Below are 21,674 nucleotides of genomic sequence, written 5' to 3' on the forward strand. Positions count from 1 at the left end.
GGTCAAATTACCTTACCCTCCTGGGCCATGGTTTTTTTTAAAAAAAAATCTCTAAATTGAGAATAATAAGAACACCTATCTCAGTCCGTTGAATGAGTAGTGCCAGCCAGGACTTGGTACTTGGCAGGTGGTCATTACTATTGGGTTCGATGCCATTCATCCATCCTCCTGACCTCCTCGGGAGCCTCAGCCGGCCTGGAGCTGTCCACAGTGCTGAAGACAGGCTCCTGCCTTCTCACCCTCCTGCAGCTCTTTCACCATTCCCCTTCGTTTCTGCTGTAAATCTCTGGAGCTCTGGGGTCTGAACAGATCTAATTTTCCAAATGGCTTCTTCGGGCTCCTGAGGGTGCCAGGAAGGGAATGAGCCATTATCTGAGACACTCCCCAGGCAGCAGTCTCAGGAAGCCAGCAGGCAGCGGGTGTGGCAGCCACATTGCTGCCCTGGAAATGGGGCGGCCGCAGACCAGAGTGTTCTTATAGAGCCTGACCTCCAAGGACCACAGTCTTGGTGCGAGAAACCCAAGACCAGCCAAGAGACCGTGGCCAGCTCCAGAAGCCCATCATGTCTGGTGAGTCTGCAGGGGCTGTGTCTTCAAGGACCAGACTGGTTCAGCATGGAGACCCTGGGCGGCTACTGAGACACTGACTCTGATAGGTGACTCCCCATTCTCACTCTGTGGGCTCCTCTCACGCTCCATGGTTTTGCTCTCTTCACCTAAGGGTTCTTCATCTCTGGGCTCTGGGTCAGGGCAAGCACTAACTCCATGCACTAGGCCTCATCGGACAAGTCACCTGTGGCTAATCCTCAGGCCATTTCCCTGAGCCTAAAAATGCAAATCCCTAAGCCAGGGTGGTCCAAGATATTCAGAGGCAAATATGGCCATCCTTGGAGTCAAATAACACCCCGATGTTTTATTGACACATTTAGGACCTTTGGACAGGTAAAAATGTAAACTGAGTTTTTACTGTCCAGTTGAGAAAGCTGGGGCACAGAAAGGGGTTCGGGCTCTATGCTATGAATCAGGGGCAGAGCTAGGGTGAAAGCCCACTCCTGCCTTATCCAAAAGCTGGCCTGCTAAGGTCTTAAGTCCTCTGTGAACCTCTGCAGGCTACTGGCTGTGGGATTCTTGAGACATTGAGCATAATCAGCTGGACCTTGGATCAAGGGGAGCCTACCACTGTTTTGTGGAACCAAGGGAAGCATCCTCTTCCCTTATTCCTCAGTGTCCCCATCTGGACACAGACGGCTTAGATGTCTACATCCCCAAGTATCCTCCAACTCTGATGTTCAACATCTCAAAAGAAGGAAGAGTGGTTCTGGAGATGTAGCCCAGATGGTAGAGTATTTGCCTAGCATGCACAAAGTCTCAGGTTTGACTCTAAACCACTTCATAAACTGACTGTGGCAGTGTACACCTGTAATCCCAGCACTGAGGACATGGGAGAGGGGGATCAGGAGTTCAAGGTCATCAGCAACTGTACAGGGAGTTTGAGGCCAGCCTGAGCTACATAAGGCATATTCATGCCTACATTTTGCAGGTGGGGAAATTGAGCCCTAGAGAACTTCAGGGTCTAGGTTAGTTAGGGGTTAGTGAATAGGAATGTTGGGGTTTATTCTACAATATGAGTTCAAGGCTGTTCTTTCCCTTGGCATTGAATGTGATTTCTAAGGAGCTATCCAGGTCCTCACTGCTGCCATCTTAGGGCATCTTCCCACTCTCCTGAGCTTTGCCTCCTCTGGGAAGCCCTCCATAGTGCCTCCTCAGCCAGTGTTTCCCAACTCAGCCTTATGTCCACGGCTCCTATTTGTGGTAAGCTCTTTCTTGATTTGGTCTGGGATCTGCCTCTTTACATAGAGCTGGCATTTGCCTGAGATCCAGGTTGGATTTTATTCATTCCTGGGATCCCTAATGTGGTTAGACAACTGTCTTCATGAATGGTGTGAGGAGGCAGATGATGTAGAGAAGGAGCAAGAGTGTGGCTTCAGAAACAGGCCCAACAGAGCCTCTGAATGTCACCAAGCTTTCCTTGCAACTGTAGGATGACGTGTGGGGGAATGTCACAGTCCAATGCCCTGGTCCAAGAGGTCGTGTGTGGGGTGGGTGATGATGTGAATGGACTTGCATCAATTCTCTCTTTCGACTAACTCCATATAAGATCCCCTTAGTCCCCTCCTCTGTTCAGGGGGAGGACAGAGAGATCTCTGTCCAGACAGGTCTGTGAGGGGTCAGAGATGGGACACACATGCAGTGTTAAACCCTTTAGCCACAACTCCTACAGACACACCCAGAGGGTGAGCTACAGCACCCAGCATGGGCTTAGGCTCCCAGGGCTTTGGGGTCAGTGGAGTCAGGAGCTATGGGCAGGGCTGGGCTGGGAGGGAAGGGCAGAAGATGGGACTTTGGTCCTCAGGGACAAGAGAAGAAAAAAAAAATAGCAATCACAAGTTGAAAAAGGCAGGACTTACTGAATTTGCAAGTGCTGGGAACTGTGCTAAATGCTGTCCATGCTGCCGCTCCATCATCTCAATGAAGCTACTGAGATGTTGTCCACATTCTTGAGGAAAGAAGGCTCAGAAAACCACAGAGATTGGCCTAGGTTCACAGAAGGCATCGGGTCTAGAGGCCCTGTCTGTTGCCCACACTCTGAAGTCCAGATTAGAGTTTTGCACGGGCTTCACAGGGCGCTGAGCAAGTCGTGGGGAAGGCGTAAGTCCCACAGCAGAATGGAGAGTGCTTGCAGAGCATGGGTCTGAATGCCTCAGGTTACCGACCCCAGAGATGGCAGAAGAGCCAGAAAGCAAGACTTGTCTGCACTCCTTCCCTAGGACTGCAGGGGGCGCTACAGCCCGAAGGCGGGGACTGGATGCTGCCACCTTCTAAGAAGATCTGCCTGCCTTTCCAGGAACCGTGGGTCCCCACTGTCGGTCATCCGAGGACAGCCCACTCTCTGTCACTCCTCCCTGTGGTGTTTGGGTGTGCCCTCCTGTGGGCTGTCTCCATCCCCTGGTTGGCCTGGGGGGAAGAAACCTTCACCCTGGGGGTGCTGGGTCCTTGGGACTGTGACCCCATATTTGCCAAGGCCCTCCCCAGTGTGGCTACCCAGCTGGCTGTGGACCGAGTCAACCGGGATGCCTCGCTATCCCTCGGTTCACGGCTGGCTTTCAGGATCCTCCCCACAGGCTGCGACACCCCTCAGGCCCTGGCCACGTTCCTGGCCCACAAGAACACCGTGGATGCTTTTGTGGGCCCTGTCAATCCCGGGTTTTGCTCCGTGGCAGCTCTGCTGGCCCAAGGCTGGGGCAAGACGCTCTTCTCCTGGGCCTGTGGGTCTCCGGAGGGAGCATCATCATTGGTGCTCACCTTGCCGTCCGCTTCCCACGTACTGCTGTCTGTCCTGAGGCACTTTGGCTGGGCTCACTTGGCAATTGTGTCTTCCCACCAGGACATCTGGGTGGCCACAGCTCAGCAGCTGGCCTCAGCTTTCAGAGCCCACAGTCTGCCTGTGGGGCTGGTGACCTCTCTGGGACCCCGTGATCAGGGGGCTGTGAAGGTTGTCAAGCAGCTCAGCCGTGTGGATGGCCTGAAAGGTAAGTGTATTCCAGCCCCTTCCTGGATATGGGCAGCCTGGACTTCATATAGTCGTGCATGGGGGGGGGCTCCCTCTGTATCAGACTGGGCCCCAGAACTTTCCAGGGACCCCACAATTAACTTCCCAGCAGTCCCGTACTGCTAGCCACCCTCAGTTCTCCCCTTTGGTAGCTGGAGAATGTAAACTTACCCCCATTCTAGGACAGGCAGGCCTAGCTGGATTCTCAGCAATGGAGGAAGAGCCCAGAACATTCTTGATGGATTTCTCAGTGAAGTGAAGGGCTGGAGAATGTGGCAGGAAAGAAGCTTAGGAAGTGTGTGTGTGTGGTGGTGGTGGGGGGAGTCATAGGCCGTCTTGGCTTTGTGACCAGAGTCATAACTTTCATGAATCATTGACTGGTGGATTGCTTCCTGCACTTACTGAGCCTTTGAAGTGTTGGGCTCTAGGTTACAGCAGTGAATGGGACAGACGGGGTGGCTGCTCTCCTGGGAATGACTGTGATAGGGAGACAGCTGTGTAAGCAGGTGGTATGACAGCGGAATCAGGGTCACCCCAAGAGCAGAGGCCTAGGGAGCTAGAGGCACTCGGGGATGGGAGCAGGGGCTCCTTAGAGGAGGTGACATGGGCCGGTCCTCAGAGGAAAATTTAGCCAGAGAATGGGCAATTGGTGGGGTGGAGGAGTTTCAGTGGTAGTTGGCCTATATGCTGGCCAGGAGGCCAGGTCAGTGACACATAGCCTAAAAAGGGGAAGAGAAATAGAGACTAGAAATGGGAAGAATGGAATATATAAAGGATATGGCTTTATGTATCTATAAAAAATTGTAAGACCCACAAATGTGATATTTGTCTTCTGAGTTTGGTTTATTTTGTTTAATGTGATTATCTCCAGTTGCATTCATTTTCCAGAAAATATGATTTCATTCTGTTTTATGACTAAATAACATTCCATCGTGTATATATAAAACATTTTCTTTAGTCTTCTGCTCTTGTGAATAGTGTAGCGATAACATGAGTGTGCAAGTATCTTTGTGACATATTGACGTGAAGTCCTCTGGATATGTATACTAGAAGTGGTAGAGTCATATGGTAGTTATATTTTTAGAACTCCATACTGATTTTAGTGGTGGCTGGGAAATTTTTCTTTCCCACCAGCAAGGTATAAGCATTCTCTTTTCTTAGCATTTGTTTGTTTCCTAATGATAGCCATTAGGAATGGGGTGAGATTAAATTTCAATGCGGCTTTACTTTTTAAAATATTTTTATTCACGTGTGTGTGTGTGTCTGTGCATGGGCATGCCAGGGCCTCTTGCTGATGTGAATGGATTCCAATGCATGCTTTATGTGAGTGCTAGGGATTTGAACCTGGGTCAGTAGGCTTTGCAAGCCTTTAACAGTTAAGCCCCAGCTCTCTCAATGTAATTTTAAAAATATTTTATTTAAGGACTGGAGAGATGGCTTGGTGGTTAAGGCATTTGCCTGAAAAGCCAAAGAATCTCAGTTTGATTCTCCAGATGCACAAAGGGGAACATGTGTCTGGAGTTCGTTTGCAGTGGCTAGAGGCATGCCCATTCTCTCTCTCTCAAATAAATAAATAAAATATATTTTTTTAAAAATTATTTACTCATATTGCTACTTTGTGCACTCCATGGGTACTGGGGAATTGAACTTCTAGTCCTTAGGCTTTGCAAGCAAGTACCTTGACTGCTAAGCCGTCTCTGCAGCCCTCAATGTTGGCTTTAATTCACATTTCTCTGATGGCTATGATAGTAAGCATTTTTCATATGTCTATAGTCATTTATATATCTTTTGAGAACTGTTCATCTTATTCACTACTTATTGCCTTGGATTTTGGATTTTTTTGATGTTGAATATTTTTTGTTTTCCTTTTATGCTCTAGATATTAATCTTCTGTAGCAAATTTTTCCTCCCATTCTTTGTCTCCACACTGTATTGTTTCCTTTTCTGTGCAAACGCTTGGGGACTTCATGGACTCCTAGTAGCCAGTTCTTGAGATTGTTTCTTGTGCTATCAGAATCCTTTTCAGAAAGTCACTGCCTTTGTCTCTTAGCGTGTCCTCTGTATTTTCCGTTCAGAGTCTGTTCCATTTTGAATTGATCTTTGTACATAGAGAGAGACAGGGATCTAGATTCATCCTTCTACACGTGGAGATCCAATTTCTCCAGAACCATATACTGGAAGAGGGTGTCGCCATCTCTAATATATGTTTTGGCATCTTTGTCAAAAGTCAGGTAGCTAGCTGCACCTGGGTAGGTTTGCTTCTGGGTCCTCTGTTCTATTACATGTCTTTTTCTTTCTTTCTTTTTTTGCCAGTATGATATTGTTCTTGTTATTATGGCTCTGCATATGACTTTAAGTCAGAAATTTTACTGTCTCTAGTATTTTTTGTTTGTTTGTTTTTCAAGGTAGGGTCTCACTCTGGTCCAGGCTGACCTGGAATTAACTCTGTTATCTCAGGGTAGCCTTGAACTCATGGCAATCTTCCTACCTCTGCCTCCTGAGTGCTGGGATTAAAGGCATGCGCCATCATGCCCGGCTGTCTCTAGTATTTTTTTAAAGATAGTTAAAAATATTTTTGTTTATTTTTATTTATTTATTTATTTATTTGAAAGTGACAGACACAGAGAGAAAGAGGCGGATAGATAGATAAAGGAGAGAGAGAATGAATGGGTGTTCCAGGGCCTCCAGCCGCTGCAAACAAACTCCAGATGTGTGTGTCCCATCTGGCTAACGTGGGTCCTGGAGAATCAAGCCTTGAACCGGGGTCGTTAGGCTTCACAGGCAAGCGCTTAACCACTAAGCCATCTATCTACCTCTGCCTCCCAAGTGCTGTGTTTTTAACAATTAAGGCAATGATGGATGTATCCATATGTTTAGACCTTAAGGATGCCATGCAGGACCACAGTTAAGGTTACAGGATTATGATTCAGGAATAAGCAAAAGGTGGTCAGGCCGTGGAATATGATGCAACCACAAAAAGAATGAACTGGGCTAGAGAGATGGCTTAGAGGTTAAAGCAGTTGCTAACAAAGCCAAAGGACCCAAGTTCAATTCCCCAGTACCCACATAAAGCCAGATGCACAAGAGGATGCATGTATCTGGAGTTCATTTGCAGTGGCTACGTTCTGGTGAGCCTATTCTCTCACTTATTCTTTTTTATTTATTTTATTTTTTTGGTTTTTGTTTTTCTTTCTTTTTTTTAAATTTTTTTTTTTTTGTTTATTTATTTGAGAGAGACAGAGAGGGACAGAAAGAGGCAGACAGAGAGAGAGAGAGAGAGAGAGAGAGAGAGAGAGAGAGAGAGAGAGAGAATGGGCATGCCAGGGCCTCCAGTCCCTGCAAACGAACTCCAGATGGGTGTGCCCCCTTGTGCATCTGGCTAACATGGGTCCTGGGGAGTCAAGCCTCGAACCAGGGTCCTTAGGCTTCACAGGCAAGCGCTTAACCGCTAAGCCATCTCTCAAGTCCTGGTTTTTGTTTTCCGAGGTAGGGTCTCAAACCATGGTCCTCCCTTCCTCAGCTTCCTTCGTGCTAAGATTACAGGTGTGTGCCACACACACTGCCCTTGCACTATTGACTGACTTAATGTGATGACACTTGAGGACAACCATAGGAAGCTGTGGGTAAATATTAACAATTGGCAGGGCAGAGGGTCGGGATAGGAGGGGAGTTGGCAGGATGTCTGCATGGCATTCTGGGAGCGGAAGGGCAGGAAGACCGTCTCAACACACATGAGCCACTGGCTGAGAGGATGCTTGTTTCCCCCACCAAGTGGGATCCAGATTCGGTGACCTCGCCCATAACTGGCAAGGGGAAGAAAACTCAGCGCAAATTCCGCCTTTGCTCAGGATGCTGGGGGTGGAGGGTTAAGGCTGGAGGCGTGGCTGCACGTTCCGAGGCCTCTGAGGACCGCAGCTCCCGGGCTTCAGGGAAGACCGCTGTGGCGTGCGGCGTGAGGGTGATCCTGCGGCGTGAGGGTGATCCTGCGGCGTGAGGGTGATCCTGCGGCGTGAGGGTGATCCTGCCCCGTCTGTCCCCAGTTGTGGTGCTGTGCATGCACTCGACGCTGCTGGGGGGCTTGGAGCAGGCGGCCCTGCTGCTCCGCACTCATGCAGAGGGCCTGGCTGATGGGAGGCTGGTCTTCCTGCCCTACGACACGCTGCTCTTCGCTCTGCCCTACCGCGACCGTTCCTACCTGGCCCTGAGTGAGAGCGGGCCCCTGCAGGAGGCTTACGATGCAGTGCTTACCGTCACCCTGGAGTCCAGCCCCGAGGATCGCCATGCTTTTGCTGCTACCAGGCTGGGCACAAGGGCTGCTGCCCACCGACAGCCAGAGCAGGTAGGTGTGTTAGGTTCCCACAAGCCCTGGAGGGTACAACCCTGGGCTAGTACATATGGCACAGCTCACCCACTACAGGCCTTGGAATTGACTAGAGACCTACCTGGCCATCCACCCCGCCTCACTGTGGGCACATGTATCTGTCTGACTTGTTCATGGGTCTCCCATCCTTCCTTCCTTCTTTCTCTCCCTTTCTTCCCTCACCCCTCCCTCTCTTTCTCTCTCTCTCTCTCTCTCTCCCCCTCCCTCCTTCCCTCCTCAGCTTTCTTCATGCATGAACTTCTTTCGGCATCTCCTTTTCTAGTTGTAGCATTTCGGTACCTGCTCTTCCTGATGTGACATCCTGCCTTTCCTGGCTGGCATCTCTCTAGCCAGTTGGGAGGACAAGAAAGAGAAGGTGTTGGAAGTGCATTGTGTGCGGGGTGGTGGCGGTGGATTGCCCAAGGTCATTGCTATGAATCTGAAGGGTTTTACTGGTGGGGCACGTGGCAGTGGGCATGGCTTTGGCTTAGAGGACTCAGCTGACCTCCAATGTCTGCTTGGTGGTAATAAGACGGTAGTGACTAGAGGAGGTGACAGAGATGTAGATGTTGATAGAGGCCATTCAATCACTCATTCATCTAAGAAATGAATCTCTCACATGCCACCACATCAGGCGTCAGGGACCTGGTAACAGAATTTCATTCTGTTAGGGAGAGACAGAGAATGACCAGGTAATAACATAATCACATTCAAATAGTGATGGTGCTGTCAAGAAAGTCGAAGAGGGGTGTCTGGAGAGATGGCTCCATGATTAAGGCGCTTGCCCGCAAAACCTAAGGAGCTGGATTCAATTCCCCAACATTCTGCAAAAGGTGGCGCATGTGTCTGAAGTATATTTGCAGTGGCTAGAGGCCCTCATGTGCCCATTTTCTCTGTCAAATAAATGAATTTTTAAAAAAACTTTAAAAGGGCTGAAGAGATGGCTTAGTGGTTAAGGAGCTTGCCTGCAAAGCCTAAGGGCCCATGTTCAATTCCTCAGATCCCATGTAAGCCAGATATACAAAATGACATATGTGCAAAGTCACACATGCACACAAGATGGCACACACATCTGGAGTTTGATTACAGTAGCAGGAAGCCCTGGCATGCCAATTCTCTCTCTCTCTCTCTTTCTCATAAAAATGGCCAGTCTGTTGGGCTTGCCTCAGAAAAAAAGAAAGAAAGAAAAGGAAAAGGAAAAGGAAAAGGAAAAACAAAAAGAAAGAAAAGGATCAAGTGAGGCTGGGGTGGAGTGGGGTCAGGGACACCGTGGACCAGGAAGACCCTTGAGTTGAGCTCTGAGGGATCGGGAAGCAGCCAGGTGAGGCCTGGATGAAAAGCAATGAGGTAGAACCTGCTAGAATCAGGAATGTTTCTTCTAGAAGACTGAGCTTCCTGTAAGGTATGAGTTAGAGGCAGCCACAGTAGTGCTCGGGTTTGGGTAATGAGGGGCCAGAGAGAGGACTGTGTTGGGGAGTTATAGTCTAACCAATTGATATTGGCTCCCCAAGGTATCTAGTGGTGACGGGGTGGGACACTTTCTCCTCCACAGGTGTCCCCACTCTTTGGAACTATCTGTGATGCCGTGTTCCTTTTGGCCCATTCTCTGAACCGCTCTAAAAGCCGTGGCGCAGGGCTCTCAAGGACCCACCTGGGGGACTACATAGGGGCTCTTGATGTGGCTGGCTTCAGCCAGAAGATCCGCACGGATGAGAAGGGCAGAAGGCTAGCCCGGTATGTCATTCTAGACACAGATGGTCGAGGAAGCGAGCTGGTCCCCACACACATTCTGGACACAAGCAGATGGCAGGTGCAGCCTCTTGGAAAGGCCATACACTTTCCCAGAGGGTCTCCTCCAGCCCGTGACTCCAGGTGCTGGTTTGACCCCAATGCACTATGCGTGAGAGGTAACTCATTGTTCCCTACCATCCACCCACCCATCCATCCACCCACCCACCCACCCATCCATCCACCCACCCACCCACCCACCCATCCACCCACCCATCCATCCACCCACCCACCCACCCATCCATCCACCCACCCACCCATCCATCCACCCACCCACCCATCCATCCACCCACCTACCCACCCATCCATCCACCCACCCATCCATCCACCCACCCACCCACCCATCCATCCACCCACCCACCCATCCATCCACCCACCCACCCATCCATCCACCCACCTACCCATCCATCCATCCACCCATCCATCCATCCACCCACCCATCCACCCATCCATCCACCCACCCACCCACCCATCCATCCATCCATCCATCCATCCACCCACCCATCCATCCATCCATCCACCCACCCATCCACCCATCCATCCACCCACCCACCCACCCATCCATCCATCCATCCATCCATCCACCCACCCATCCATCCATCCATCCACCCACCCATCCATCCATCCACCCATCCATCCATCCACCCACCCATCCATCCATCCATCCACCCACCCACCCACCCATCCATCCACCCACCCACCCACCCACCCATCCATCCATCCATCCACCCACCCACCCACCCATCCATCCACCCACCCACCCATCCATCCATCCATCCATCCACCCACCCACCCACCCACCCATCCATCCATCCATCCATCCACCCACCCACCCCCCCATCCATCCACCCACCTACCCATCCATCCATCCATCCACCCACCCACCCACCCATCCATCCACCCACCCACCCACCCATCCATCCATCCATCCACCCACCCACCCACCCATCCATCCATCCATCCATCCATCCACCCACCCATCCATCCACCCACCCATCCATCCATCCACCCACCCATCCATCTATCCATCTACCACCTACCCATCTACCCACCCATCCATCCATCTACATATAATTCATCCATCCAACCTCTTATCCACTCACTCATCCATTCACCTACCCACCCATCCAGCCAAGTACATATCATTCATCCATCCACCTGTACATCCATCCATCCCATCTACCCACCCATCCATCCATCCACATATAATTCATCCATCCAACCTCTTATCCACTCACTCACCCATTCACCTACCTACCCATCCAGCCAAGTACATATCCATCTACCCACCTTTACATCCCTCTGCCTGTCCATCCACCTACCCTTCACCAAATTTCTCCACATGGACTGTCCTAAGAAGCCTGGTCAGTAACTGCAAAACTCCGGGGGGGAGACCAGCAAGGCCTCCCTCAGATAAGCAAGGCTAGAGATGCTCCCACCTTATGGACCTCCTAACTGCCCCACATCCTTGTGACTAGGCTATGGTCCTCCATGGACACCATGGAGTACTGAAGCTCGAAAGACTTGATGGCTTGTTCAAGGTCACGTAGGGAGGCAGAGACTGAGTTCATGCTGAGTCCAAGTCTGCTGACTCCCAATGTAGGGTATCTCCTCATGACCACTGGGGGGGGGGGTGTAAGGCAGGAAGCCCACATGGCTCTGGTTTCTGTCATTCATTCATCTTGCATGTCCTCTCTGGTGTACATGTCTCTCGATAACACCCAAGTACAAACACATTCCCTAAGGCACATGTGGTCATCATTACAGCAGCAATGCATTTGACCAAGCTTGTGTGTGTGTGTCTGCCCTGCCCCAAGCCTCCAGTGCCCCTCTGCCCTCTGCGCTGGCCTCAGTTAACCCTGCTCTCCCAACCTTAGACCATAGGGACTATATCACCCTGTCATGCCTCTGTAGACATGAAATGCTTCTTTTCTTGAACCTTCACTGAATCCCATCCTTGCCTGACTACATCTACTTTGTAGTGTGTGTGTGTGTGTGTGTGTGTGTGTGTGTCTGTGTGTGGTGCTGTGAATTCAACCTACGGCCTTGCTCCTGAGAGGCAAGAACTCTACCACTGAGCCACATTCCTCATCTTCTTTGTCCTTCAAGATCAGCTCCCCTGGTGCTTGCAAAGTCCCTGGGTCCACAGTATCTTGTGCATAGACAGTGCACCCAGCTAGATTAGGGCCAGCTGCCTCCCAGACTAGACGTGAGAATCAGGAAGCTTACCCAGGTGGGAGGGACCGAAGTCCTCGCCTGCTGTTTACCTGGTCTTCTTCCACAAATGTCTGAGGACCCCTGCCATGCCACTGCTCAGTCCCAGGATGTAGGAGGCAATAGAATAGTCTATGTTTTGTTTGTTTGTTTTTGAGTTTTTGAGGTAGGGTCTCACTCTAGCTCAGGCTGACCTGGAATTCACTCTGTAGTCTCAGGGTGGTCTTGAACTCATGGCGATCCTCCTACCTCTGCCTCCCAAGTGCTGGGATTAAAGGCGTGAGCCACCACACCCGCCCGGTTTGCTTTTGGTTTTTTGAGACAGGATCTCATGTATTCCAAGCTGGCCACCTCAAACTCACTTGTAGCCAAGGATGACCTTTCTCTACCTCCAGGGTGCTGGGATTAGGGACTACCACGCTCAGTTTATAGCGTGCTAGGGATCGAACCCAAGGCTTCATGCATGCTAGGCAAGCATATGTCAACTAAACTATAGCCCCAGGTCCAGCTGACACTCGGGAAGACAGACCCAGACCCCTACTTCCAAGAGCCTTAGTCTGTGTGAAGGACAGCTAGAGACCGTGCACGGCAGGGATTCATGCCTCCATTTCTTGGGGGGAACCTAAGGTAGAGTGGGCGGGGCCTCAGTGAAGGAGGCGGTTGCTGCTCTAATGACTCTGTCTGTTCCTGTCCCCCCACAGGTACACAGCCCTTGGGAAGCCTGCTGGCTCTGGCACTGGCGCTGGCTTTTGTACTAGCACTGGCTGGTGGAGCCCTTATTTACCTCATCAGGTGAGACTGTCTGCTGAGACCGAGACAGGCTCCATCTCTGACCCCCTGCCCTACAGGGCCTCCGTTGGCAATCTCCAGGGACTTTCCCAGCCCCCACCTCCCAGACCTCAGGGTCCAGTTTGTTCCTTTCCGTCTTGGAGGGGAAGTCAGGTCATGCGGGGGGGCTCTGGCTACCTCTTGGGAGGTCTATCTGAGATCCGCAGGAGTGGTCAGGGAGCTTGACAAGACTCCTTCCCAGAGCTGTTGGCTCCTAGCTGTACAATGAGGGGCTGGCCAGTTCCTTCCAGAGTGCCACATTTTGAAAAGGGCAGTATTCTTCCCACCCCTAACCCATGAAGCCCCCAGGAACCACGGGACCACCGGGGTGGGGACCAGCAGGGACATGAGGCCCTGGGAAGTTGCAGATCTGAACCCAAGGTGCAGAAGCTCTGTGGGGACAGTGCCCAACATCTTCTAATCCTAGCTGTCACCGAAGGACACATAGGGCCAGACTGAGGAGGAGTGGCCTCTGTAAGACTCCCATTGCTCTTCCTTTTCTCTTACCTCCAGGTTGGGACTCCGGAAGCTGCGGCTGAGTCAGGGACCCCACCGGATCCTGCTGACAGCTCAAGAGTTCACTTTCCTCTGCAAGACCCCCAGCCGCGGGGTGGGTGGGCAGGTTAGGGCTGGGTGGGCAGACAGGGGAAGAGGCCTGGGCTGAGCTCTTGACCACCCCTGCACCCGCTCCAGAGGCCGCACGTGGACAGTGGAAGTGAATCAAGAAGTGCAGCGGATGGCGTGAGCCTGAGGTCAGGGTCAGCCAGGAGCCTGCCGGGTGCCCTGGAACATACCAGCATGGCCCTGTACCAGGTGAGGGCTGCTGCTACCCCACCCCAGGCCTGGGCGGCTCTGATCAGTATAGGCAGAGCTGAGGGAGGGCAAATCTTTTGGGTTTCTGTAGGCCCCTTCTACTAGAGGTGAGGGAATGTGGCCGATGGAGGAGCTGACCTTTCGTGGATAATGTGCCAAGCACACAGCAGGGCTGACCTTGGGACCCAGGCAGGGCTCACGAGCTGACGCTGGGTAAGAGACAATTAGCTCCTGCCAGTTGCCACTGGCCTGGGCCCAGGTCGCCCTCCTGCCTGCCCAAGCCCCCTGGGATGAGGGCAGCATCCAGCTCAGGGCACCTCCAGGTGGAGGCTGGGCCTTAAGATGACAGGGAGGCTTCGGTCAGAGGTCGAGGTCACATAAGAAAGGCTAAAATTCAACCAGCCTCAAATCGAATATACATGTCCAGTTCTCATAGCCTGGGGCCACCGCAGTTACTGAGCTGAACTAATTGTTTCCATAGGAATCGTTGCTGATTTTCTGACCTCTCCCATGGGCAACCCCACCTTTCCCCTTTCCTATAAAAAGGTTTTAGCCGGGCGTGGTGGCGCATGCCTTTAATCCCAGCACTCGGGAGGCAGAGGTAGGTGGATCGCTGTGAGTTCGAGGCCACCCTGAGACTCCATAGTGAATTCCAGGTCAGCCTGGGCTAGAGTGAGACCCTACCTCAAAAAACAAAAATAAATAAATAAATAAACAAAAAGGAGGTTTTTTTTTTTTTAATTTATTTATTTGAGAGTGACAGACACAGAGAGAAAGACAGATAGAAGGAGAGAGAGAGAATGGGTGCGCCAGGGCTTCCAGCCTCTGCAAACGAACTCCAGACGCGTGCGCCCCCTTGTGCATCTGGCTAACGTGGGACCTGGGGAACCGAGCCTCGAACCGGGGTCCTTAGGCTTCACAGGCAAGCGCTTAACCGCTAAGCCATCTCTCCAGCCCCCAAAAGGAGGTTTTAATGACCCACAAGCCTATTAGCAGCCCAAAGGTGCAAGGTAGGGCCACGGTGGAGCCATCTGCCAGCACGCAGGGCCGAGGGCCGGGGCCACTGTGAACGCGGGCTTCCCCTGTCCTGCCCTCCCGTCCCTCCTCTCCTGCTGTCCACGGTGGTCTGCGAGAGTTTCCAGGTTATTGGCATCTTACTGAAAGAACTGAAGAAAGGCGCAGGCACACGAGTAGCTAAGTGGCAAGAAACGTCACGAAGAGCCAAACAATAGTAAAAATTTGAATCCACTACTGAAGGGGCAGAGAGCCACTCAGGTGGAGAGATCTCAGGGAACCAGGAAGTGCCTGGGACTTCTCTTTCCAGGATTTTTAGGAGCAGATGCATTAGGTACTTGGGGGTGTACTTTGAATGGCCTAAGGTTCAATGGACACGTTTGAGTGTTACATGAAGTTTTCTCTACTGCAGTGTCCCTTCCCATGATGCATCTGAGTTTTAAAAATATTTTATTTATTTATTTATTTATTTGAGAAAGAGAGAATGGGCATGCCAGGGCCTCTAGCCACTACAAGTGAACTCCAGATGCACGTGCCCCCTTGTGCATATAGCTTACGTGGGTCCTGGGGAATCGAACCTGGGTCCTTAGGCTTCACAGGCAAATGCCTTAACTGCTAAGCCACTTCCCCAGCCCTGGTGCATCCAAGTCTTAATCATGTGTACACCCAGTTGTATAGTTATGCAAGGCATAAGATAATAAATAGGGGGCTGGAGAGATGGCTTAGCGGTTAAGCGCTTGCCTGTGAAGCCTATGGACCCTGGTTCGAGGCTCGATTCCCCAGGACCCACGTTAGCCAGATGCACAAGGGGGCGCATGCATCTGGAGTTCGTTTGCAGTGGCTGGAGGCCCTGGCATGCCCATTCTCTCTCTCTCTCTCTGTCACTTTCAAATGAATAAATAAAAATAAACAAAACAAAAAAAAATTTTAAAAAGATAGTAAATAGGGATTCCTCCTTAAAATGTCACTTACAAAACACAGCCTGGTTGCGCATGTACCCTCAAACCAGTCCAGGTTGGATGGTCCCCTGCTATTCTGGCTCCAGAATATCCAAGAACATTCTTGAATAGAAACTGATTGCAAGTAATGGTTGCTAAAGGGAGGAGAAAGCTAGTTCATTGTTTGGAGTGAGGTATACATGCAGGTTGCTGGGTGCATTGTGTAGGATCAGGGTGTGTGTTCTGCTCAAGCCACGTGCTGTGCCAAATGGCGAACCGATTTCCCATGCCTGCCTGCCTCACCGGAGCCCCTGGGTCACAGGGCCCTGCATTTCATAGCCTGGGGCGTCATAAACGCCTGAGGACTGCAGGGCAAAGCTGACCTCCAGGAAGGGACCATGTTTCCAAGTAGCCATCTTCTATCTCCATTAGCTCTCTAATGGCGTCGTCTTCGGAAGGTGAGGTTCAGAGACCAGAGGTCACCACCGAGGTCACAGGACCGCAGGGCCGCCTCAGGTCTGTCCAGCAAATCCTAGGCCTGGCCCCCACCTGGATCTCAAAAGTCTGCCCGCTGTTTCTGCTGCAGACAACTGCCAGGCACAGAACAGAGAAGGGGAAAGACGCCAAGACCCAGAGGTGGCGGGATTGTCCTGAGGTGACCCAGGTGGGGGACAACAGCTAGCGGACTTGTTCTTTCTTGAACAGGGCGACTGGGTGTGGCTGAAGAAGTTTGACGTGGGCTCAGCCCCTGAGCTGCGGCCGAGCAGCCTCAGCCTCCTGAGGAAGGTAGGGCTGCCTAAGGAGGGGGGCGGTTACAGGGGACTTGGGGACACATGCTCAGGTAACCCTCACTGGTCTCGAACAGTCCCTACTGACTGAGGATGCTCTGGCCTCAGAGTGGATGTCACTGCTGCCGTCATTGTCACTGTCTGGTTTCAGAGCTTCATCACAACCCGACACGGTCACCAGCATCCCTCAAGACAAGTCACCACCTAATGTGCTTGCACGTAAAATGTGCCCCATAGGCTCCTGTGTGTGAACACCTCTTCCTCAGCTGGTGGCTCTACTTGGGAAGTCTGTGGTACCGTTAGAAGGTACCAGGCAAGTTCTGGGCATTGGAGAAGAAAGAGGATCACCCCCCCCTTTTTTTGATTATTTTTCTTATTATTTCTAACATCGTCACTATCTGAAATAAGCTTCAGAGGGACTGAGTGACTGGAGGCGAAGCTAGGCATTTGCCAGGGGACATCTTGCAGCCAATGTGAGTAGCTGTTTTCTCTCCTTTCTTTCTCTCTACTTTCTTCAGGCCAGGTCTCGCTGTAGCCAGTGCTAACCTGGAACTCACTCTGTCGCCTAGGCCAGCCTTCAATACATGACAATCCTCCTACCTCAGCCTCCCAAGTGTTAGGATTATAGTCAAGAACTACCATGCTGGATAAGTAGCTGTTCTTTAAAGGATGTCGGCCTGGGCCAGAATGAGACCCTATTTCAAAAACAAGAATCACAACAACAACAAAGAAAGATGGAAAACTGAGTTTGTCTTCTGGCCTTTATGTGTATACACACACGCGCACGTGCACGCACGCGCACACACACACACACACACACACACACACACACACACACACGTATGCACAAACATTTTATGTAGGCTTGGGTAGTTATTCCCAAAAATGCAGAGGGTTACAACAATGATTATTTATATCTTACAATCTTGTGGGGAAAAAACAATTGGCAGGGCTGGAGGGATGGCTTAGTGGTTAAGGCATTTGCTTGCAAAGCCAAAGGACCCAGGTTCGATTCCCCAGAACCCATGTTAGCTAGATGCACAAGGGGGCACATGCATCTGGAGTTCGTTTGCAGTGGCTGGAGGCCCTGGCATGCCCATTCTTTCTTTCTCTCTCTCTCTCTTTCTCTCTCCCCCTCCCTCTTTCTCTGTCAAATAAATTAATTAAAAAAAAAAACAATTGGCAGGGCTAAACTGGGTGATTCTGTTATGCTTTGAGCTGGATGGAAAGCATTCTGTGGTGCACAGCTGTCAGAGGTTAGCAAACTATGGCCTGTAGGCCAAATCAGGCCTACTGTCTGCTTTTATTTTTATTTATTTATTTATGTATTTGAGACAGAGAGCGGGAGAGAGAGATACAGAGTGAGTGAGAATGGACACACCAGGGCCTCTAGCTACTGCAAACAAACTCCAGATGCATGTGCCACCATGTGTATCTGGCTTATGTGGGACCTGGAGAATTGAACCTGAGTCCTTAGGTTTTGCAGGCAAACGACTTAACCACTAAGTTATCTCTCCAGCCCTACTGTCTGCTTTTAAAATATTTTATTTTTATTTATTTATTTATTTATTTATTTATTTATTTATTTATTTGAGAGAGGGAAAAAGAGGCAGAGAGAGACAGACAGAGAGAGAATGGGTGCAGTCGAGCCTCCAGCCACTGCAAATAAACTCCAGATGCATATGCCACCTTGTGCATCTGGCTTATGTGGGTACTGAGGAATTGAACCTGGGTCCTTTGGCTTTGCAGGAAAGTGCCTTAACCACTAAGCTGTCTCTCCAGCCTCTGTCTGCTTTTATAAATAAAGTTTTAGTAGAATAAAGCCATGCTTTTATTTTTTTGACTGATTTCCTGCTTTAGTGGTAGAAAGAGTTGTGAAAAGGATGCCCAAAGGCTAAAATATTTACTACCTGGACTTTTTTAAAAGTTTTTTTGTTTATTTTTATTTGTTTATTTAAGAGCGACAGAGAGAGAGAGAGAGAGAGAGAGAGAGAGAGAGAGAGAGAGAGAGAGAATGGGCATGCTGGGGCCTCCAGCCACTGCAAATGAACTCCAGACGCGTGCGCCCCCTTGTGCCTCCTTGGGCTAACGTAGGTCCTGGGGAACCGAGCCTCGAACCGGGGTCCTTAGGCTTCACAGGCAAGCTCTTAACTGCTAAGCCATCTCTCCAGCCCAACTACCCGGACCTTTATAGATAGCCTTGCTGGTTTTCAGTCCACAGGGCCTAAGGTGGATCCATTTACAGGCAGAATAGTTGCAACTGAGCTCATCTGGACCTGACTTCTTTCCTGTACTCTCAGGATGCTCCAATACTCTCTCCAGCAGGGTGAACCAGGGCAGGGGTGCTGCAAGAGATGCAGAGGGGAAGCTGCCATCCCCTAGGGCCTGAACGCAGAGACAGACGCGTCTGTTTCCACCGCGTTCACTTGGCCCCGTCAGTCACGGAGCCCCAGCCCTCACACCCAGGGAGAGGGGCCGGACTTGGCCTCCTGATGGCAGAATGTTCAAGGAGCTGAGGTCTTCCCTAACTCCACACATGCCAATGTGCTGGCAAGTCTCTGAGGGAGGAGAGCATGCAGGCACCCCTCCCCCTTTAGTTAAGTTCTGAGCTATCTTTGTGAAGTGAGCTTTGCCAGACAGAGTTCAGTCTATCCTGTTTGGGTAAATGCTGAGGTCCCTGGTTGGTCCCAGTTTTCTAACTGACTGGACAGCCCATTGGGAAGTCCACTTTCTGTTAATGCTGGCAGGATCCCCCCCCACACACACACACTCCCCATCCTTCTTCCTCATGGACTGCAGGGGACAGAAAGTATGAAGGTCAATGACATCACTTAGACCCAACTATGTGGAGATAGCTACAGCTCGTTCACTCGTCCACTTATGGTGTTTCCATTCACTTGTTCACTCATTCATTCACTCTCCTGGCCATCCATCAATGTGTCTATCTTACCACCCACCCATGTAGCCACTCACGGAATCCCTGTGTGTTTATTCAGCTAACATTGCAGCCATGATCCACCCATCTACCCACATATCCAATCATCTTCTATACATCACTCCATCCATCCACTCACCCACCACTCATCCATCCATCCACCCACCCACACAGCACTCCTTCATCCCTCTGCCCACTCATTCCCTCCCGTATCTGTTCATCCAGCCATCTGCTACCAATCACTCTACCCACCGGCTCATCCCATCTGCCTATCCATCCATCCATCTATCCTACATCTCTGGTGCTTCCCTGTGCTCAGCCCTGTGTTGAATGCTAAGTCCTGAGTGCCTGAACGTGGATTATACCAAGTCCAGCCTTTGAAGAGCCCCCAGGGGATCTCTAAGGTGCCTATTGCCTCAACAGATGCGGGAAATGAGGCATGAGAATGTGGCCACCTGCCTGGGCCTTCTCGTGGGCCCTGGGGTCAGTGCTGTGGTGCTGGAACACTGCGCCCGTGGCAGCCTGGAGGACCTGCTGCGGAATGAGGCCCTGCGGCTGGACTGGACCTTCAAGGCCTCTCTGCTGCTGGATCTGATCCGAGTGAGGAGCCTCCCCCAGAGCTGAGGTGATGGGAGGGCAGGGAGACAGGAGATGTGGATACCCAAGCTCTTTCCACTCTGGTAACTGAGAAATCTGAACAGCGAGCCAAAGGAGACGAAGCCAGGAGGCCTCCGGGTCCTTTATGCATTCCATAGTCCCTCTCATTCCCCCATTTAAAACATTTTTATTTTGGAGAGAAAGTGTGTGTGTGTGAGAGAGAGAGAGAAAGAGAATTGGTACACAAGGGCCTCAGCCACTACAATTGAACTCCAGACACTGGTGCCACCTAGTGGGCATGTGCGACCTTGCACTTGCCTCACCTTTGTGCGTCTGGCTTAAGTGGGATCTGGAAAGTTGAACCTGGGTCCTTAGGTTTCGCAGGCAAGCGCCTTAACTGCCAAGCCATCTCTCCAGCCCATCCACCATTAAAAAACAATATTTTGTTTATTTATTAGAGGGGAAGGGAGATAATGGGTGCACCAGGGCCTCTAGCCACTACAAACGAGCTCCAGACACATGTGTCACCTGGGCATCTGGCTTTATGTGGGTACTGGGGAATTGAGTCTGGGTCCTTTGGCTTTTCAGGCAAGCATTTTAACCTCTAAGCTACCTCACCAGCTCCCATCCGCCCATTTGCCCACCACAGGGCATGCGGTATCTGCACCATCGACATCTCCCCCATGGCCGCCTCAAGTCCCGGAACTGTGTGGTGGACAGACGCTTCGTGCTCAAGGTCACGGACTATGGTTATGCGGAGCTCCTGGAATCTCAGAGGTCTCCCAGGCCCCAGGCAGCCCCAGAAGGTCAGCTCAGGAGCAGGGGTTTGCCAGTAGGGTCTACCATCTCTGTTTAAACCCAGTGCTTGTGAAGTAGGGGTGGGGAGAGCTCTCCAGTCCTGTCCAATTTCTGTACGGTGCCCTGGAATTGATGGCTTTTCTGCTCTAGAAGAACCTAAGGCCCTTAACCTGGGAACTGGAGAGAGTAGATATGTCGAGGTCCCCCCAGTTGCAGAGGGTGATGGTGGTGTGGCTGTGCTCTGTGATGACAGAACTCCTGTGGACGGCTCCAGAGCTGCTGCGGGGACCCAGGGTTCCTGGACGGGGCACCTTCAAAGGGGACATCTTCAGCCTGGGCATCATCCTGCAGGAAGTGCTGACTTGGGGCCCGCCTTACTGCTCCTTGGGGCTCTCAGCCGAAGGTACTGGGTCCTCCTCCCCTCCTCAGCTTGCTCCCGGCTACAGGTTCACATCGCTGTAGAGTTCTGTGATCAGGAGGAAATCTGGACATGAATATAACCACATAGGCACACATACCTGAAATCTGACCAGGGAAATCATTCTTTCAAAATAGTTTGAATGTTGTTAAAATTTATTTATTTATTTGTAAGGGGAGAGAGAGAGAGGAGAGAGAGAGAGGAGAGAGGGGGGAATGGGCATGTCAGGGCCTCCAGCCACTGCAAACGAACTCCAGATGCATGTGTGTCTGGCTTATGTGGGTTCTGGGGAATTGAACCTGGGTCCTTTGGCTTTGCAGGCAAGCACCTTAGCCACTAAGCCATCTCTCCAGCCCTGTTTTTTTTTTTTTTTTTTTTTTTTTTTTTTTTTTTTTTGATGTTGTTGTTTTTACTTAAGCCACACAGCCTTTAACTATCTTCCAAAAGTGCAGTTGACAAGTTCTGGGGGCTAATGACATCAGCTTCTAAATACAAACTTCTCCCTTCCTTCTTCTCCCAGTGTTACGCTTTATCTCTTTCCCAAGCCACATGTCTCCCAGCCTAGCCACCGTGT

General features: G+C 51.0%; 1 protein-coding gene across 1 annotated transcript in view; it reads left to right on the forward strand.

The window, feature by feature from the left end:
- Positions 1 to 562: 562 nt before the first annotated feature.
- LOC101611971 (guanylate cyclase D-like) overlaps positions 563 to 21,674 on the forward strand; it is a 44,413-nt gene continuing 23,301 nt past the window's right edge. Inside the window, exons 1-11 of the mRNA XM_045146122.1 lie at positions 563 to 569; positions 2,828 to 3,589; positions 7,650 to 7,948; positions 9,522 to 9,876; positions 12,673 to 12,763; positions 13,313 to 13,409; positions 13,493 to 13,612; positions 16,270 to 16,350; positions 19,711 to 19,887; positions 20,534 to 20,690; positions 20,936 to 21,085. Coding sequence (XP_045002057.1) covers positions 563 to 569; positions 2,828 to 3,589; positions 7,650 to 7,948; positions 9,522 to 9,876; positions 12,673 to 12,763; positions 13,313 to 13,409; positions 13,493 to 13,612; positions 16,270 to 16,350; positions 19,711 to 19,887; positions 20,534 to 20,690; positions 20,936 to 21,085 — 2,296 coding nt within the window. The remainder of the gene's footprint in view (positions 570 to 2,827; positions 3,590 to 7,649; positions 7,949 to 9,521; positions 9,877 to 12,672; positions 12,764 to 13,312; positions 13,410 to 13,492; positions 13,613 to 16,269; positions 16,351 to 19,710; positions 19,888 to 20,533; positions 20,691 to 20,935; positions 21,086 to 21,674) is intronic.

Source organism: Jaculus jaculus, chromosome 3, assembly GCF_020740685.1.
Source record: "Jaculus jaculus isolate mJacJac1 chromosome 3, mJacJac1.mat.Y.cur, whole genome shotgun sequence".
NCBI lineage: Eukaryota > Metazoa > Chordata > Mammalia > Rodentia > Dipodidae > Jaculus > Jaculus jaculus.